This window comes from Bos javanicus, chromosome X (assembly GCF_032452875.1).
Source record: "Bos javanicus breed banteng chromosome X, ARS-OSU_banteng_1.0, whole genome shotgun sequence".
NCBI classification, from domain to species: Eukaryota; Metazoa; Chordata; class Mammalia; order Artiodactyla; family Bovidae; genus Bos; species Bos javanicus.
Window position 1 is genome coordinate 69,276,322 of NC_083897.1, and position 16,801 is coordinate 69,293,122.

At 38.4% G+C, this 16,801-nt stretch overlaps 1 protein-coding gene across 4 annotated transcripts in view; it reads right to left on the bottom strand.

Moving 5' to 3' along the window:
• The window catches only part of APOOL (apolipoprotein O like), a 218,735-nt gene that overhangs the window by 200,979 nt on the left and 955 nt on the right, over positions 1-16,801 (bottom strand). Inside the window, exon 2 of one of the 4 annotated variants that reach the window (XM_061409565.1) lies at positions 15,199-15,368. The exons of 2 other annotated variants lie outside the window; for them this stretch is intronic. In XM_061409565.1, coding sequence (XP_061265549.1) covers positions 15,199-15,357 — 159 coding nt within the window. In that variant the 5' untranslated portion in view covers positions 15,358-15,368. Of the gene's footprint in view, positions 1-15,198; positions 15,369-16,801 lie in introns of those variants that run through there. One more of the 4 variants, XM_061409563.1, reaches the window with a different exon arrangement.

Genomic DNA, 16,801 nt, shown 5'->3' on the forward strand with positions numbered 1-16,801 from the left:
ATTCTAACACTCCCCATCCCATCAAGGTAGCATTACAGAAGGTAGAACTTTCATCCCTGCCAGATGGTAATAAGCCCTGGCCCCCAAGATATTAGTCGAGACCATGTAGGGAATCTGAATATCCACTACCATCTGATATTAGTGAGGCCACCCCTCCCCTTCCCTGCTAAAGCAGTACCTGAGAAGGCCTAATGGAGAGTTTTCCCTATCATCAAATGGTAACAAGGTTACTCCCCCTCCCCACTCCACTAACGGTGCTCACTAGTGGGAAGCACTAATAAGATACTTCTACCCGTCCCAGCCGGGGTGCTAATAGCAGAAATCTATGGGAGACCTAAACTCACTCTTGATCAGGAATATCAAATGGGGTCTCCCCTCCTTGGGTGTCAAAAGACACTGAGCAGGGAAGCTTGATTTTACCCTCAATCGCAACTTAATTTAAAAGGACAATAAGACAAATATCAACAAGTGATAGAGATGCATAATTATCTGACAAACATTTTAAAGCAACAATCAGAAAATGTTTCAACAAGCAATTATAAACATTTGAAGCAAATTAAAAAATAGAAAGTCTGAGCAAAGAAACACAGTCTTGGCAGATAAATATAAGATGTAAAGAAAAATCAAATGGAAAATTTAGGCTTGAACAATTCAATGACTGAAATAAAAAAACTCAGTGCGTGAGCTCAAAGAACCCAAAGAAGTTCATACCAAGATACATCACAGTTGAACTTCTAAAAACTAAAGAAAAAGAAAAAATACTGAAAACAATGAAAGAGAAACAACATCTAAACTACACGGAGAAAATGATTCAAATAACAGCAGATATCTCATCAGAAACCACACAGTCCAAAAGAAAGTGTCACAACGTTTCTCAACTGGTGAAAGAAATGAACTGTTAGCCTGTATTTCTATATCTAGAAAAGATTTCCACTAAGAGTAAGGAGGAAGGAAAACTAAAAGAATTTTTAACCAGCACACCAATCCTAAAAGAAGAAAGAAATGATGTGTTACCAAAAGCTAAGCTTCTCTATACACTAGTGTCGAACTGAATCTCGCAGAAAGAGTTTTGGGCCAAATAGAAAAGGATTGGTGCCGAGCACAACCCTGTGGAGCTCCTGGACACTGAGGCCTCATTGTCTCCCATTTCTTGTAGGCAAGACCCCAGCCTCCATGAACTTCTGTGAGTTAAAAAACGAGAAGCAGCAACAAAACCACCTGAGGCAAGATTAAAGGGATAAGAGCAGCTCATCAGGATTAGGAGACCTGGCCACCTGAGACCCTGCACACATCCTAATCTTGTCAGTGTGTTTGCTAGGTCACTTCAGTCTTGTCTGACTCTTTGAGGCTCTGTAGATGATAGCCTGTCAGATTCCTCTGACCAAGGGATTCTCCAGGTAAGAATACTGGAATGGATTGCCAGGCCCTCCTCCAGGGAATCTCCCCAAACCAGGGATTGAACCTGGATCTCTTACATCTCCAGCATTGGAAGGCAGATTCTTTACCACTAGCACCACCTAGGAAGCACAAGCTGGAATCAAGATTGCCGGGAGAAATATCAATAACCTCAGATATGCAGATGACACCACCCTTATGGCAGAAAGCGAAGAGGAACTAAAGAGCCTCTTGATGAAAATGAAAGAGGAGAGTGAAAAAGTTGGCTTAAAGCTCAACATTCAAAAAACTAAGATCATGGCACCTCGTCCCATCACTTCATGGCAAATACATGGGGAAACAGTGGAAACAGTGGCACACTTTATTTTGGGGGGCTCCAAAATCACTGAAGATGGTGACTGCAGCCATGAAATTAAAAGACACTTGCTCCTTGGAAGAAAAGTTATGACCAACCTAGACAGCATATTATAAAGCAGAGACATTACTTTGCTAGCAAAGTTCCGTCTAGTCAGTGCTATGGTTTTTCCAGTGGTCATGTATGGATGTGAGAGTTGGACTATAAAGAAAGCTGAGAGCTGAAGACTTGATGCTTTTGAACTGTAGTGTTGGAGAAGACTCTTGACAGTCCCTTGGACTGCAAGGAGATCCAACCAGTTCATCCTAAAGGAAATTAGTCCTGAATAGTCATTGGAAGGACTGATGTTGAAGCAGAAACCCCAATACTTTGGCCACCTGATATGCAAAGAACTGACTCATTGGAAAAGACCCTGATGCTAGAAAAGATTGAAGGTGGGAGGAGAAGGGGATAATAGAGGATGAGATGTTTGGATAGCATCACCCACGCAAAGGACATGAGTTTGAGTAAACTCAGGGAGTTGGTGATAGACAGGGAGGCCTGGCATTCTGCAGTCCGTGGGGTCACAAAGAGTCAGACAGGACTGAGCTAACTGATTGAACTGAACTGAACCACGTAGGAAGCCCATAATCTTGTCAGCAACTCCACCCTTTTGAAACTCTAAAGAAGGAAGACTGTTACTGCCTTGATCCTTATCACATACCCCTGTCTGACTCCTCCCTATTCACCAGGGAGGAGTGCACAGCTCTTGAGGCACTAGCCTACTGTGTTCCCCCTTTGCCTGGCAAGGTAATAAAGCCATTCTTTCCTTCTCATCTATAACTCTGTCTCTGTATTACTGTTTGGCACACACTACTGATGCACAGATAGCCAAGATTTTGGCAACAGGATGGCTTTATAACTTTGTCAGGCAAATGGGGACACAGTGGGCTCCTGCCTTTAAAAACTTTTTCCCAAGCCCAGAGGATTTGATGAAGGGTTTTATAATAATGGTTCAAGGGGCAAGGGAGGGTGGGGCCTGCACTCCTTTAATCTACTCTCAGGTGGTCTCCAAAAAAACTGTGGACATTGACTGCAGTCATGAAGTTAAAGTTGTTTGCTCCTTGGAAGAAAAGCTATGACAAACCTAGACGGCATTTTAAGAAGTGGAGACATCACTTTGCTGACAAAGGTCCATATAGTCAAAGCTATTGTTTTTCCAGTAGTCAGGTATGGATGTGAAAGTTGGACCGTAAAGAAGGCTGAGCACCAAGGAACTGATACTTTTGAACTGTAGTGCTGTGGAAGACTTTTGAGAGTCCCTTGGACAGCAAATGGATAAAACCAGTGAATCCTAAAGGAAATCAGTCCTGAATATTCATTGGAAGGGCTGATGCTGAAGCTGAAGCTCCAATACTTTGGCTACCTGATGCAAAGACCTGAATCATTGGAAAAGACCCTGATGCTGGGAAAGATTGAAGGCAAGAAGAGGAAGGAATGACAGAGGATGCGATGGTTGGATGGCATCACTGACTCAATGGACATGAGTTTGAGCAAGCTCAGGGAGTTGGTGAAGGACAGGAAAGCGTGGTCTGCTGTAGTTCATGGGGTAGCAAAGAGTTGGACATGACTTAGCAACTGAGCATGCACACGTGCATAGGTGGATTTGGCAGTTGGTGAAAACCAGAAGATACCATACACACTAATTTCCCATGCCTAGCTCCTTCTCTATTGAGAAGGTTAAGAAAGCCAGTTGGTGAAAATTCCAGTCCCATATTCCTTCATGTCTCTATGCTGTTAAAGAGTTGTTCTGATACTCACAGTACCTGATTGGCACACCATAAAATATCTACTGAATACAAGTAAAGGCATTAAAGGAGGAAGAGAAGAACAAAAATCGACATGAGACATAGAAAATGAAAGCAAAATCACAAAAATAAATCTAATTGCCTCAATAATCACATTAAATCTGAGTGAGTTAAACAATCAAAGGACAAAGTTTGTCAGATTTTATATTAAAAAAAAAAATCCAAGTATACCCTGTCCAAAGAAAATATATTTTAGATACAAAGATATATTTAGGTTAAAAATAAAAGCATAGGGATTTCCCTGGTGGCCCAGTAGTAAGAGGCAGGGGATATATGTATACCTATGTCTGATTCATGTAGAGGTTTGACAGAAAACAACAAAATTCTGTAAAGTAATTATCCTTCCATTAACAAATAAATAAAATTTTTAAAAAGAATTAAAAACAAAAAGACTCTACCATCCAATGTAGGGTACAATGGTTCAATCCCTGGTCAGGGAACTAAGATCCCATATGCTATGCAGCAACTAAATCAACAAGCTGCGACTAGAGAGCCCACACACCACAACTACTAAGCCCATGCACTCTGGGGCCCGAGCCACAAATAGAAGCCCACATGCTACAATGAAAGATTCTGTGTGCCACAACTAAGACCCAATGCAGCCAAATAAATAAATAAATAGTTTTTAAAAAGTAAAAGCATAGAAAGTGGTACACCAGGAAAACAGCCACCATGATTTGACTTTGAGGCAAAAATTGTTACTAGAGCTAAAGAGACATATTATGCTGGTAAAATAGTAAATCTACCTGAAACATATATGATCACAATTATAAACATATATGCACCTAACAACAGAGCCACAAAATACTTAAAACAAAAACTGACACAAAACACAGCAAGGAAAAACAGAACAAACAGAAAGTAAAGAACAAAGAAAACAGAAGGGAAAAATTAGACAATGTAATAATAACAGAAATTTCAATGTCTTATTTTAATAAATTAAATTAGGCAGAAAATCAGCAATTCAGAAGATCTGAACAATATAAACTAAGTAGACCTAACAGACTTCCACAGTACACTTCTATCTCACAACAGTAGAATATACATTCTTATTAAGTGCATATGGAACACTCTGCAGGATAGACCATACAGTGGCCATAGAACATGTCTCAAAAGATGTTAAATTATACAAAGAAAATACAGTCTCTAACTACAACAAAATTAAATTAGAAAAGAACAACATAAAGATCTAAAAAATGCTCAAGTATGTAAAAAATAATTAAAAACAAAAACCAACTAAACAGTCCTAAAAACAAACAGGCCAAAGAAGAAAATTCACAAGTAAAATCAGATAACACTTTGAGTTGAATGAAAATTAAAACAAGAGACCAAAACTTACGTATCCAGTAAAAGCAGTATTGAAAGGGAAGTTTATATATAGCTGTAAATGTTAGAAAAACAATACCTCAAATCAATAATCTAATAATTTATCTTAGGAAAGCAGAAAAGGAAACTTAACCCCAAAGCCAGTAGAAGGAAGGAAGGAATGAAGATTAGAGTGTAAATAAATGAAATAGAGGAAAGAAAATCAACCCAGAAAAATCAACACAACCAAAGGTCACTTCTTTGAAATGAGCAACAAAATTGACAAACCTTTGAACAAGGTCAGAAAACGCTCAAATTACTAAAATTAGTAATAAAAGTTGTTGTTGTTATTTAGTTGCTCAGTCGTGTCCAACTCCTTTGCAACCCCATGGATTATAGCCCACCAGGCTTCTCTGTCCATGGGATTCCCCAGGCAAGAATACTGGAGTGGGTTACCACTTCCTTCTCCAGGGGATCTTCCTGACCCAGGGATCAAACCTATGTCTCCTGCATTGGCAGGCAGATTCTTCCCTGCTGAGCCACAAGGGAAGCCCATTAATGAAAGAGAGGACATCACATACTGACTTTACAGGAAAAACATTTTAAGTTAATATTATGAAAAACTGTACAACAACAAATTAGATAACTTAGAAGAAATGAACAAATTCCTAGAAAGACACAAATTACCAAAAAAATGAAAGAGGAAATGGAAAATCTGAATATGTAACAGTATGAGGGAAAGTGTTGCCTCCTGTCCTATTTTTTGAACAAGTTTTTGAAAGATTGATGTTAATTCTTTTTTAAAGATCAGGCAGAATTATTAACACTAAAAAATCTTCCTATAAGGAAAGCTCACGTGTAGACTGCTTCATGGGCCAGTTAAATTCAGTTCAGTTGCTCAGTCATGTCCAACTCTTGCAACCTCATGGACTGCAGCACGCCAGGCTTCCCTGTCCATCATCAACTCCTGGATCTTGGTCAAACTCATGTCCATCAAATCAGTGGTGCCATCCAACCATCTCATCCTCTATTGTCTCCTTCTCCCCCTGCCTTCAATCTTTCCCAGCATCAGGGTCTTTTCCAATGAGTCAGTTCTTCACATCAGGTGGCCAAAGTATTGGAGCTTCAGCTTCAGCATCAGTCCTTCCAATGAATATTCAGGACTGATTTCCTTTAGGATGGACTGGTTGGATCTCCTTGCAGTCCAAGGGACTCTCAAGAGTCTTCACCAACACCACAGTTCAAAAGCATCAGTTCTTCGGTGCTCAGCTTTCTTTATGGTCCAACTCTCACATTCATACATGACTACTGGAAAAACCATAGCTTTGACTAGACAGATTTTTGTTGGCAAAGTAATGTCTCTGCTTTTTAATATGCTGTCTAGGTTTGTCATAGCTTCATGGGTAAATTCTACCTAATGTTTAAAGAAGAAAAAAGAGCAGAGGAGGCAACACTTTCCCTCTCATTTGGTGTCCTGGCACTAAAACCAATGATGTCACAAGAAAATTACAGACCAATATTGCTTATAAATATAGATTAAAAATCTTCAAGTAAAAAATAATAAAATTGAGTATAGACACATATAAAGAGACCTATGCATCTGACCAAGTGGGATATGTATCAAGAATGCAAGGTTATCTAGAGGGGCTGGATGGGGTGGGAGGTGGGAGGGAGGGCATGGAAGGAGGATACATAGGTATACCTGTCTATGGTGGATTCATGTTGATGCATGGCAGAAAGCAACACAACACTATATACCAATTACCCTCCAATTAAAAATAAATAAATTTTAAAAAAGAATGCAAGGTTAGTGTAACAAATGAAAATTAATCAATGTATCATATTAGTAAAATAATGGACAATAAAACAAATGACCATATCAACAGACACAGAAAAAGCATTTAACAAATACTAGTACTTTTCCATGTTTTTAAAAAGCCACTCAACAAATTAGGAACAGAAAAGAACTCCCTTAACCCAGTGAAGGGTGCCTATAAAATCCCACAGCTAACAATTTCATGACAAGTAGCTGAAAGCTATGATCAGGAAGAAGAACAGAATGTCTACTGTCACTACTTCTATTCAACACTTCACTGGAAGTTCCAGCCAGGGCAATAAGACAAAAAAAAGAAATAAAAGGCATGTAGTTTAGAAAAGAAGTAAAACTATCTTTATACACGACATGATCTTGTACGTAGAAAATCCTAAGAAATACACTCATACACACACACGTACATGCATGCACTCGACTATTCAAGATAATAAACGAATTCAGCAAGGTTGCAAGGTACACAGGATATAAATCTATATACCAAGGTACACTTTATTTCTATTTGCCTGTAATGAATAATATGAAAATGAAATTATGAAAACCATTTCATTAACAAGAACATTAAAAGAATAAAATAGGAATAAATTCAATACAGTGCTAAATTTTCAAGTCTTGCAAGACTTGCAAAATAAGTACAAGACTCTCTAGGCTGAAAACTACAAAATATTGTTAAAAAAAAATTGAAGACCTAAATCGACTTAAAGACATCCCAAATTCATGGATTGTCAGACTCAGCATTGTCAAGATAGCAATATTCTCCAAAGTGATCTACTGATTCAATGTAATCACTATCAAAATTCAATTCAAATTTCAAATGTCTCTTTTTTCAAATTGATATGCCGATTATAATATTCATATGGAAATGCAAGGAACCTAGAAAAGTCAACATCTTGAGAAAAAAGATAAAAATTGGAATTCTCATCACAAGGAAATTTTTTTCTATTTCTTTAATTTTGTATCTAAATGAGATGATATGTATTCACTAAAGTTACTATGATAATCATTTCAGGTTGTAAGTCAAATCATTCTGTACAATTTAAACTTATGAAGTTCTGCATGTCAATTACATCTCAATAAAACTGGAAGAAAAAAATACTTTTAAGGTCATTCATGAAAGACAGGAAGACTGAGGAAATATTTCAGATTAAAGAAGATCAAAAAGGAATGATAAGGAAATGTTATGCATGATTCTAGATTTGGATTCTGGCCTCTGGGCTTCCGTGGTACCTCAGATGGTAAAGAATCTGCCTGCAATGTGGGAAACATGGGTTCGATCCCTGGGTCAGGAAGATCCCCTGGAGAAGGGAATGGATACCCACTCCAGTATTCTTGCCTGGAGAATCCCATGGACAGAGGAGCCTGGTGGGCTACAGTCCATAGGGTCGCAAAGAGTCAGACACGATGAATGACTAACACACTAGAAAAGAAAAGGAGACATTGTGCGGTGGGTGAAATTTGAATGGCATCTATGGTTTGGATGGTAGCATTCTATCAGCATTACCATCTCAGATTCGGAGGCTTGCACAAAGGTTAAAGAACAGTATATGCTTCTGAGGAAATACACGGTGAAATATTCATGGGTGAAATAGCAACATGTCCGCAGCTTGCTCTCAGACTGATCAGAAAAGGAAACATTAAAAAAAAAAAAAAAAAGAAAAATTATAATAGAGGTGAAAGGGGGAAAATGGCAAAAGCTAACAACTGTAGGATCTGATTTAAGATGAGTTCTCTGTACTCTTCTTTAAGCTTTTCCGTACGTTTGAAATTATTTCACAATAAATAATACTAAAAAAAAAGGCCAAATTTAGAAAACTCACATTTTCGCATTTCAAACTTAATAAAAAGCTATAGCAAAGAAGACAATATAATATTGGCATGAAGACAGAATACAGATCAATGGAATAGAACTGAGAGTTCAAAAATAAACCCTTATGTTTAGGGTCAATTAAGTTTTGATAAACGTGCCAAAACAATTTAATGGAAGGATGAATTGTCCCTGCCAGTGCATGGCTCTGTGAGTTTTTGTCATAGGAGCTCTACTGTGAATTTTGTCAAAGGGACCAAAATTGCAATTTTTCCATTAGGCAGAAAAATACATATAAAAATACATTCCAAAGTTAAATGCAATATTGGTTTTCAATTATTTATGCTGTTCCTTTCCTTCCATTAGCACTGATGAGTGAATAGATATGATGGTACTTTCTCTGCCTACAAAATTAAGTTCTGTTTAACTCTACTGGTTCTTTCATGATAAACACAAGGATTTGTGTTTCAATTAAACTAAGGTGGAGTAAATATTTTAACCATATTTTCATCAGTACCAAGATATGCCAAAAACAAATTATAAAATTATTTACCTAGTAAAGTAATACGAGTCATTCTTGTGGTAGAGGAAAAGAATAAGAAATCTAGGCAGGGGTGTATAATACTCTTACAGTAAGAGACCACAAATATTTAAAATAAAAAATACAATCTACCACCACTTGCCAACTAGAAGTTCTCAACACATGGCAGGTGTTTAATCCATACTTGAATGAACTAAAATGAACAATTATGAAGCAGTCTTATATTCTGTAGGCATTTAAACTATTTCCTCCTCTTTTCTCCCATAGTAACTTTTAGATTATGCGCAGGTCAGGAAGCAACAGTTAAAACTGGACATGGAACAACAAACTGGTTCCAAATAGGAAAAGGAGTACGTCAAGGCTGTATATTGTCACTCTGCTTATTTAACTTATATGCAGAGTACATCATGAGAAACGCTGGGCTGGAAGAAGCACAAGCTGGAATCAAGAGGGCGGAGAGAAATATCAATAATCTCAGATATGCAGATGACACCACCCTTATGGCAGAAAGTGAAGAGGAACTAAAAAGCCTGTTGATGAAAGCGAAAGAGGAGAGTGAAAAAGTTGGCTTAAAGCTCAACATTCAGAAAACGAAGATCATGGCATCTGGTTCCATCACTTTATGGCACATAGATGGGCAAACAGTGGAAACAGTGGCTGACTTTATTTTGGGGGGGGCTCCAAAATCACTGCAGATGGTGACTGTAGCCATGAAATTAAAATACGCTTACTCCTTGGAAAGAAAGTTATAACCAACCTAGATAGCATATTGAAAAGCAGAGACATTACTTTGCCAACAAAGGTCTGTCTAGTCAAGGCTATGGTTTTTCCAGCGATCATGTATGGATGTGAGAGTTGGACTGTGAAGAAAGCTGAGTGCCAAAGAATTGATGCTTTTGAACTGTGGTGTTGGAGAAGACTCTTGAGAGTCCCTTGGACTGCAAGGAGATCCAACCAGTCCTGGGTGTTCATTGGAAGGATGGATGCTGAAGCTGAAACTCCAATACTTTGGCCACCTCATGCGAAGAGTTGACTCATTGGAAAAGACCCTGATGCTGGGAGGGATTGGGGGCAGGAGGAGAAGGGGACAACAGAGGATGAGATGGCTGGATGGCATCACCGACTCGATGCACTTGAGTTTAGGTGAACTCCAGGAGTTGGTGGTGGACAGGGAGGCCTGGCATGCTGCATTTCATGGGGTCGCAAAAAGTCGGACACGACTGAGTGACAACTGAACTGAACTTTTAAATATCTTTTGTTTTGAATAGAATTTGTGTTTATTTATCAATTTCGGTTAGTAGAATCCATTCCTTGAGGACAGTAGTTTGGTCTTGCTCTTCTTTGGCCTTCTGCTTTTAAAATTGATTGATTAATTAATTTCCTTTAAACATCAAATTTCACTCTAATTTACCCATCATATGTACATGGGTATTTTAATGTGTTTAGTGATTGTATTATCTTTTTGTTTGCATTTTTAAAAATGCATATTGTAGTAACATGTACATATATTTTTAACTGTTGACTTCCCAGGTGGTGCAGTGGTAGAGAATCTGCCTGCCAGTGCAGGAGATGCAAGAGACAAAGGTTTGATCCTTCAGTCAGGAAGATCCCCTGGAGTAGGAAATAGCAACCCACTCCAGTATTCCTGCCTGGGAAATCCCATGGACAGAGAAGCCTGGCAGGCTCCATAGGGTTGCAAAAAGTCAGACACATTTAAACACAGACACACATTTTTTGTTATTACATATCTCATTTTTTCTTACTTTTTAAAATAACATAAATGGTGTATTACAGTTACTTTGTTTCTTACCCTTTTTCATAAAACATAGCCATCTGTGTTCATACAACCAATTTCTTCCAGGTGATGTTCGGTGTATATCCACCACATTTCACCTATCCACTGTCAGTGATAGACAACTACATTGCCTTAAACTCCCTGTCACCATAAAAAAAATACTGTGAGGAATATTACTCTATAAGTGTCCTCATGAACTTGTATATCTTTGTGATATACACTCAAGAACAGAACTGCCATGCCATAGGATATGTATATATACTTAATTTCACTGAATAAATCCCTACCAACATTAATTAGAATTCTATTTTTCTCTAGCTTAATAAAGAGTTACCTCATTGTTCTAGTATGCAGTTATCTGCTAATTGTTTTAAGCATTTCTTCATGTGTTTACTAGTTTTAGTTTTTCTCTTCTATATACCTTGTTTATATTTTGCTGATTTTTGTATCCCCAGTGTTTATCACCATCTCCTATACATTATAGGCATTAAGATTTTTTTTTTTTTTATCAATGAGTGTATACAAGAACAAGAATGTATGAAAGTATAAAGTATCCAGAAGACTCGTTAACAGTATGGGTGTAGAGGATAATTTAAAATGACCCCAAGCTTAGAAGCTCATGTTCTTAAATGAAATAAGGAATGCAGAAGAAAAGTCAAATTTGGCAAACAGAAAGGAATTTTGCCCTTGTTGAATTTGATGCACCTAAAGATATCAAGTATGAATTTGGAAATATGAATGAAAGAGGTGAACTACAGAGCCAGACTAAGCAGGGATATGGCAGTAGCAGTTAGCCTAGTGATACGAAAAGTCCCTGGTAAGCCTCAGAATGACTGAGAGAAAAGATCCAAAAACAGCCAGGCCAAATCTACATTAAGTATGCAACTCATGACTTAGCTTAGAGTACTAATATCGATCAAGTCTATATAACAGATGGTCTCAATCAGGGAAATTATAGAAATGGGTTACTTTTTCCCCCTAACATGTTCAAATTGTAACTCAGCAAAATGTATTATCAACTATAGATTGCTACTACACTGGTTGTCTCAATGGTCTTTCTTTTTTTTCCATGGGCAACCAATTTTCCAATTTAAATTATAAGACCTTAATAAGTAAGCTTTTAAAAACAACTCTAAATATATTCCATTATATTTTCAACAACCTTATTGCTTACTTCCAGAAAGTATTCAAAAGTACATTGTACCAGAAAAACCATGAACACCGAAAGTACCCATCAATTGCCTTGCCCCTTCTAAGAAGCCCTGGAACACAGGTCACCATGCAGGACTGATACACTGGCCAGAACAGACTGGACCAGGATTGGTACCTGAGCCAAAGACAGCCAACAAGAAACTGCCTTGCTAAAGGACCTGATGTGCAATTTCTGCCTAAGAAGGATACTTTGCAGTGGTTTGTGCCTAGACAACCTGATCAGATCCTGGCTCTAGAAAAATCTGAATATGAAACATACAGAGTTAACAGAAGCAGAATAATCATGAGAATGACTACCAGTATTGATACAGTATCCTGAATGGTTCTACTTACAAACCTGAATGGTGAGACAGTTTCCTAGGCATTCTTCCTAACCTAAATATTTTTTCACTAAACTACTATTTAAGATAACTTGATCTTGCATCTGTTGTTTATAACCTGAAAAGGCCTAATACTCTTTTTCTCTAACTTGTATGAAAGCCACAAATTCCCTCCTAAACCAGTGGTTCTTGAACCTAGCAACACAGCAGAATCATTGGTGGAGTTTTAAAATATTAAAATGTCCCATCGGGGATGGGGGTCAGGCATCAGTACTTTTTTCCAGGATATCACATAGCACACAAGAATGAATGAACTAGCATACATGTGTAATGGCTGAATCTCAAAAATATAATATTGGGTGAAAGAAGCCAGATATAACAAAGTAAATACTGCATAATTCTATTTATATAAAGTTAAAAAATAGGCAAGATTAATCTATGGGGGAGGAGGAGAAAAGGGGAAAGTTTCTGGGCTGCTGGTAATGTTCTTTTTTTCTTTTAATTTAGGTGCCACTTGAACAGGTATGTTCATCTTTTGACAATTTACTAAGCTGCTTGTGATTTGTGTACTTAATTGTATGTATGCTACACTTAAACTGAAAATAAGTTCCCATTAAGGAAAGAAAAGTAGTTCTCCTTTGAGGTTCACACCACCCACCTATTCATCCTTAGCACCTGCCTCCCGGACACTTCATCACATCGAAGATTTAGGATCCTGGTCAACAGCCTTCTTCTATACTCTGTCTGCTGTACTAAGTTGCTTCAGTTGTGTCCAACTCTTTGCAAACCTATGAACTATAGCCCACCAGGTGCCTCTGTCCATAGGGTTCTCCAAGCAAGAATACTGGAGTGGGTTGCCATTTCTTCCTCCAGAGGATCTTCCTGACCCAGGGATCAAACACTCGTTTCTTACTTCTTCTGCATTGGCAGAAGGTTCTTTACCACTAGTGACACCTGGGAAGCCCTCTTCTATACTCTAAATCCTGCCATAACTCTGAGTGACTTTAATGTCCATGTGATTGAGCCACTCAAAAGCCTCACCTTGCTGTTCTTTGGCTTCACCTTCTTAGAGCTTTCAGTCCACTGCAGTTACACTGTCCATGAGTACACCCTGAATTTACCATTTTCTGGAACTTGTTAACAGCTTAAATTATAAACTCAATAAGCTGTTCTCTGACTACAACCTCCTATTTCAGTTTTGACTTCCTTACTGTCCTACTCCTGTTCTTTGAGCCAATAATATTATCTACCACAGAAAACTTTTTGTGAGAATTAAGTTAAATGATGTCATCAACAGCATAATACAATGTCTGACACACAGGAACTGCTCAGTACATGGTAGCCATATTTCAATATTATGCATTTTATTATAAACAAACATTTTTCAGGGCCCAAATTTTCCCCAAATTCACTCAACTTTTGGCATTAATGAAATCTGGCTTTTGACACTATATTTCTCCTGATCCTTTTAAATGAAAGCCAGTCCTCCAGCTATTCTTTCTGATTCAAGAAGTCAGGAAGAAAGATCAGTACAGACCTGTTCTCAAGGCTAATTCCACATCAGTGTTCTATCATCATGTTTGCTCAAAAAGCTCTTACCTTTCAAAATGAATGTAAACTATTTTCAGAATTATCTAACCAACATTCAGGACTCCTTTCTACATTATCCCTTATTATTAAACTCTAGGGCTTCAAAATTAACACAGATCATCTGTTTTATACCTTGGCTTTACAGATGCTTCATCAAGGTTAAGCCCCACGATCTGGACTAAGATCAGAGATTTCAGATTCAGATTGACCACTTACAACTGTGTGACTGTGGCAGAGTTACTTAACCTTTCTGAATTTCAGCTTCTTTACCTGTAAAATGCTCATAACAGCAACTACTCATTGGGCCATTGTGAAGCATAAATGTGAAAATTCACATAATGCACTTAGCAAAATGCCTAGTGCAATAGCTGTGATCACTATCATTAATTTTTAGTAGTTCTTCCACATTTCTCCCTGTCTCCAAACCTGCTCAGGTCTCCTGACATGTTTTTCCCCCCGTTTCATTGAGATTTAATTGGCACATAGTCTCCTACTTTTTTTTAAATGAAAAGACATCTTTTCTGGAACTTCCTACCACCATTTTAAGATCTCTTCCCTACTTTGACCATAACATTTTTCTAAGAGTGATGTACACCTCCCTTTCAGAGGAGACAAGGAGTAGTGGAAAGATCAGGGACTTTGAAGCCAAATATACCTGTGTTTGAACCTGGTTCTTCCACCTAGTAGCTGTATGACCTGGACCCAGCACTTTTTCTAAGCCTCAGTTTTTTCATATGTAAAATGGGTATATTACCCCCATTTCTTAGGGTCATCAAAAAGATTAAATGGAAATAATACATTAAAGCAGCTGGTCAAAGTAGGTGCTAAATGAATGCCAGTTTCCCACCCCTTATCCTTTCCCTCAGTTCAGTTCAGTCATGTCCAACTCTTTGAAACACCATGAACTGCAGCACGCCAGGCTTCCCTGTCCATCACCAACTCCCGGAGCTTCCTCTAACTCATGTTCATCGAGTCAGTGATGCCATCCAACCATCTCATCCTCTCTTGTCCCCTTCTCCTCCTGCCTTCAATCTCTCCTAGCACCAGGGTCTTTTCCAATGAGTCACTTCTTCACATCAGATGGATGTGAGCTTCAGCATCAGTCTTTCCAATGGATATTCAGGACTGATTTCCTTTAGGAAATCCTTTCCTTAACCCCTTATAATCTGGGGATTCCCCAGTGGCTCAGCAGTAAAGACTCACCTGCCAATGCAGATGTAAGAGACACAGGTTCCATCCCTGGGTTGGGAATATCCCCTGGAGGAGGGCATGGCAACCCACTCCAGTATTCTTGCCTGGAGAATCCCATGTGCAGAGAAGCCTGGCAGTCCACAGTCCATAGGGTTGCAAAGAGTAGGACATGAGTGAAGCAACTGAGCACAACACAACATAACTCTTTACAATCTAGGTTCTCATTCTACCACTTTACCTCACTTCAGCTCTTATTAGCATTATGACTTTGGGGAACTTAATTGAATTTTCTTAGCCTTAGTTTTTCATTTGTAAAATGGTGATCATAGTATCTTCAACATAAAGTTGTCTTGATAATTAAGTGAAAAAACATACACAAGGTATTTTAGCAAGGTGCCTAGCCTTGTAGTAAGCACTTAATAAATGGCAGCTACCAATGACTTTTTACTGGCCAAATCAAAAAACTGTTCAACGGTCTCCTTCTCTGGGTTTTGGTGACAACATACTTTTCAGGTTTGCTTTTTAACCATTGACCACTCAATCTCTCTCTGTACTCCCTCCATGAAGTCTTTCTTTATTCTCTTCAACCAGGTGTGAGCTCTCTTCTGAACCCTCAGATCACTTTTTACTTCTCCTGAGGCAAAGCACTTCCCCTACTTTGAATCATTATCATTTGTTATACAATGCTTAACTTAATTTCTTTTATCTCCATTGCCTGGTATTTATTTATTCATGCAGAATTTATTGAGTACTTAATATAAGTCATACTTGTGCTTAGTACTAAGGATAAAAAATTAACATATAATTACTGCTCTCAAGTAGCTTATCATTTAGGAGGGTAGAATAGACAGTAAATAGTCTATTACTTGCAGTGTGATAAGTCCAAAGGTAAAAGTATGCCCAGGGTCCTCTGGGAGCATAAAGGCGAGTTACTTAGACTGGGGAGATCTGGGACACTATCTCGGAAAAGGCATTTTGCATTTAGCATACGGGGAGGCAGTACACAAATCATTGTTAAATCAATCAGTGAAATATGAATAGGAACTAACTACATGAGGATGGTAAAGGGCACTTCAGACCCAGAGAAAGAGCAGGGAAAAAGTACAGATGTTAGGAGAGTTCCTGAAAGATAGGAAAAGAAGCTGGAAAGGCAAGGCAGGCTGGGCTGTTCTAGACACATAAGAGTCTGACCTGAGCCCAGAGGACAGATGATGGCGTACCAATAAAGATTTTTAAGTAGTGGAGGAACATAATCAGATTGCCATTTTAGTACTCTGGCAGTGCAGGGGAAAATGAATTCCATTAGAACCAGGCTAGAGGCAGCGAGTCCAGTTGGACGGGTATTGTAGTAATTCAAATAAATTATGAATGCAGAAGAAGAGCAATGGCAACCCACTCCAGTACTCTTGCCTAGAGAATCCCTTGGACAGAGAGGAACCTGGTGGGGTGCTGTCCATGGGGTCACACAGAGTCGGACACGACTGAAGTGACTCAGCATGCACGCATGCATGAATGCAGAAATGAAGTGAGAACGGCTTATCAAGCCCGATATAGAGCCTGAATTATTCATATTTGTATCTCCTGCAAGAGTGCATTTTACACTTAAAACCTGCTA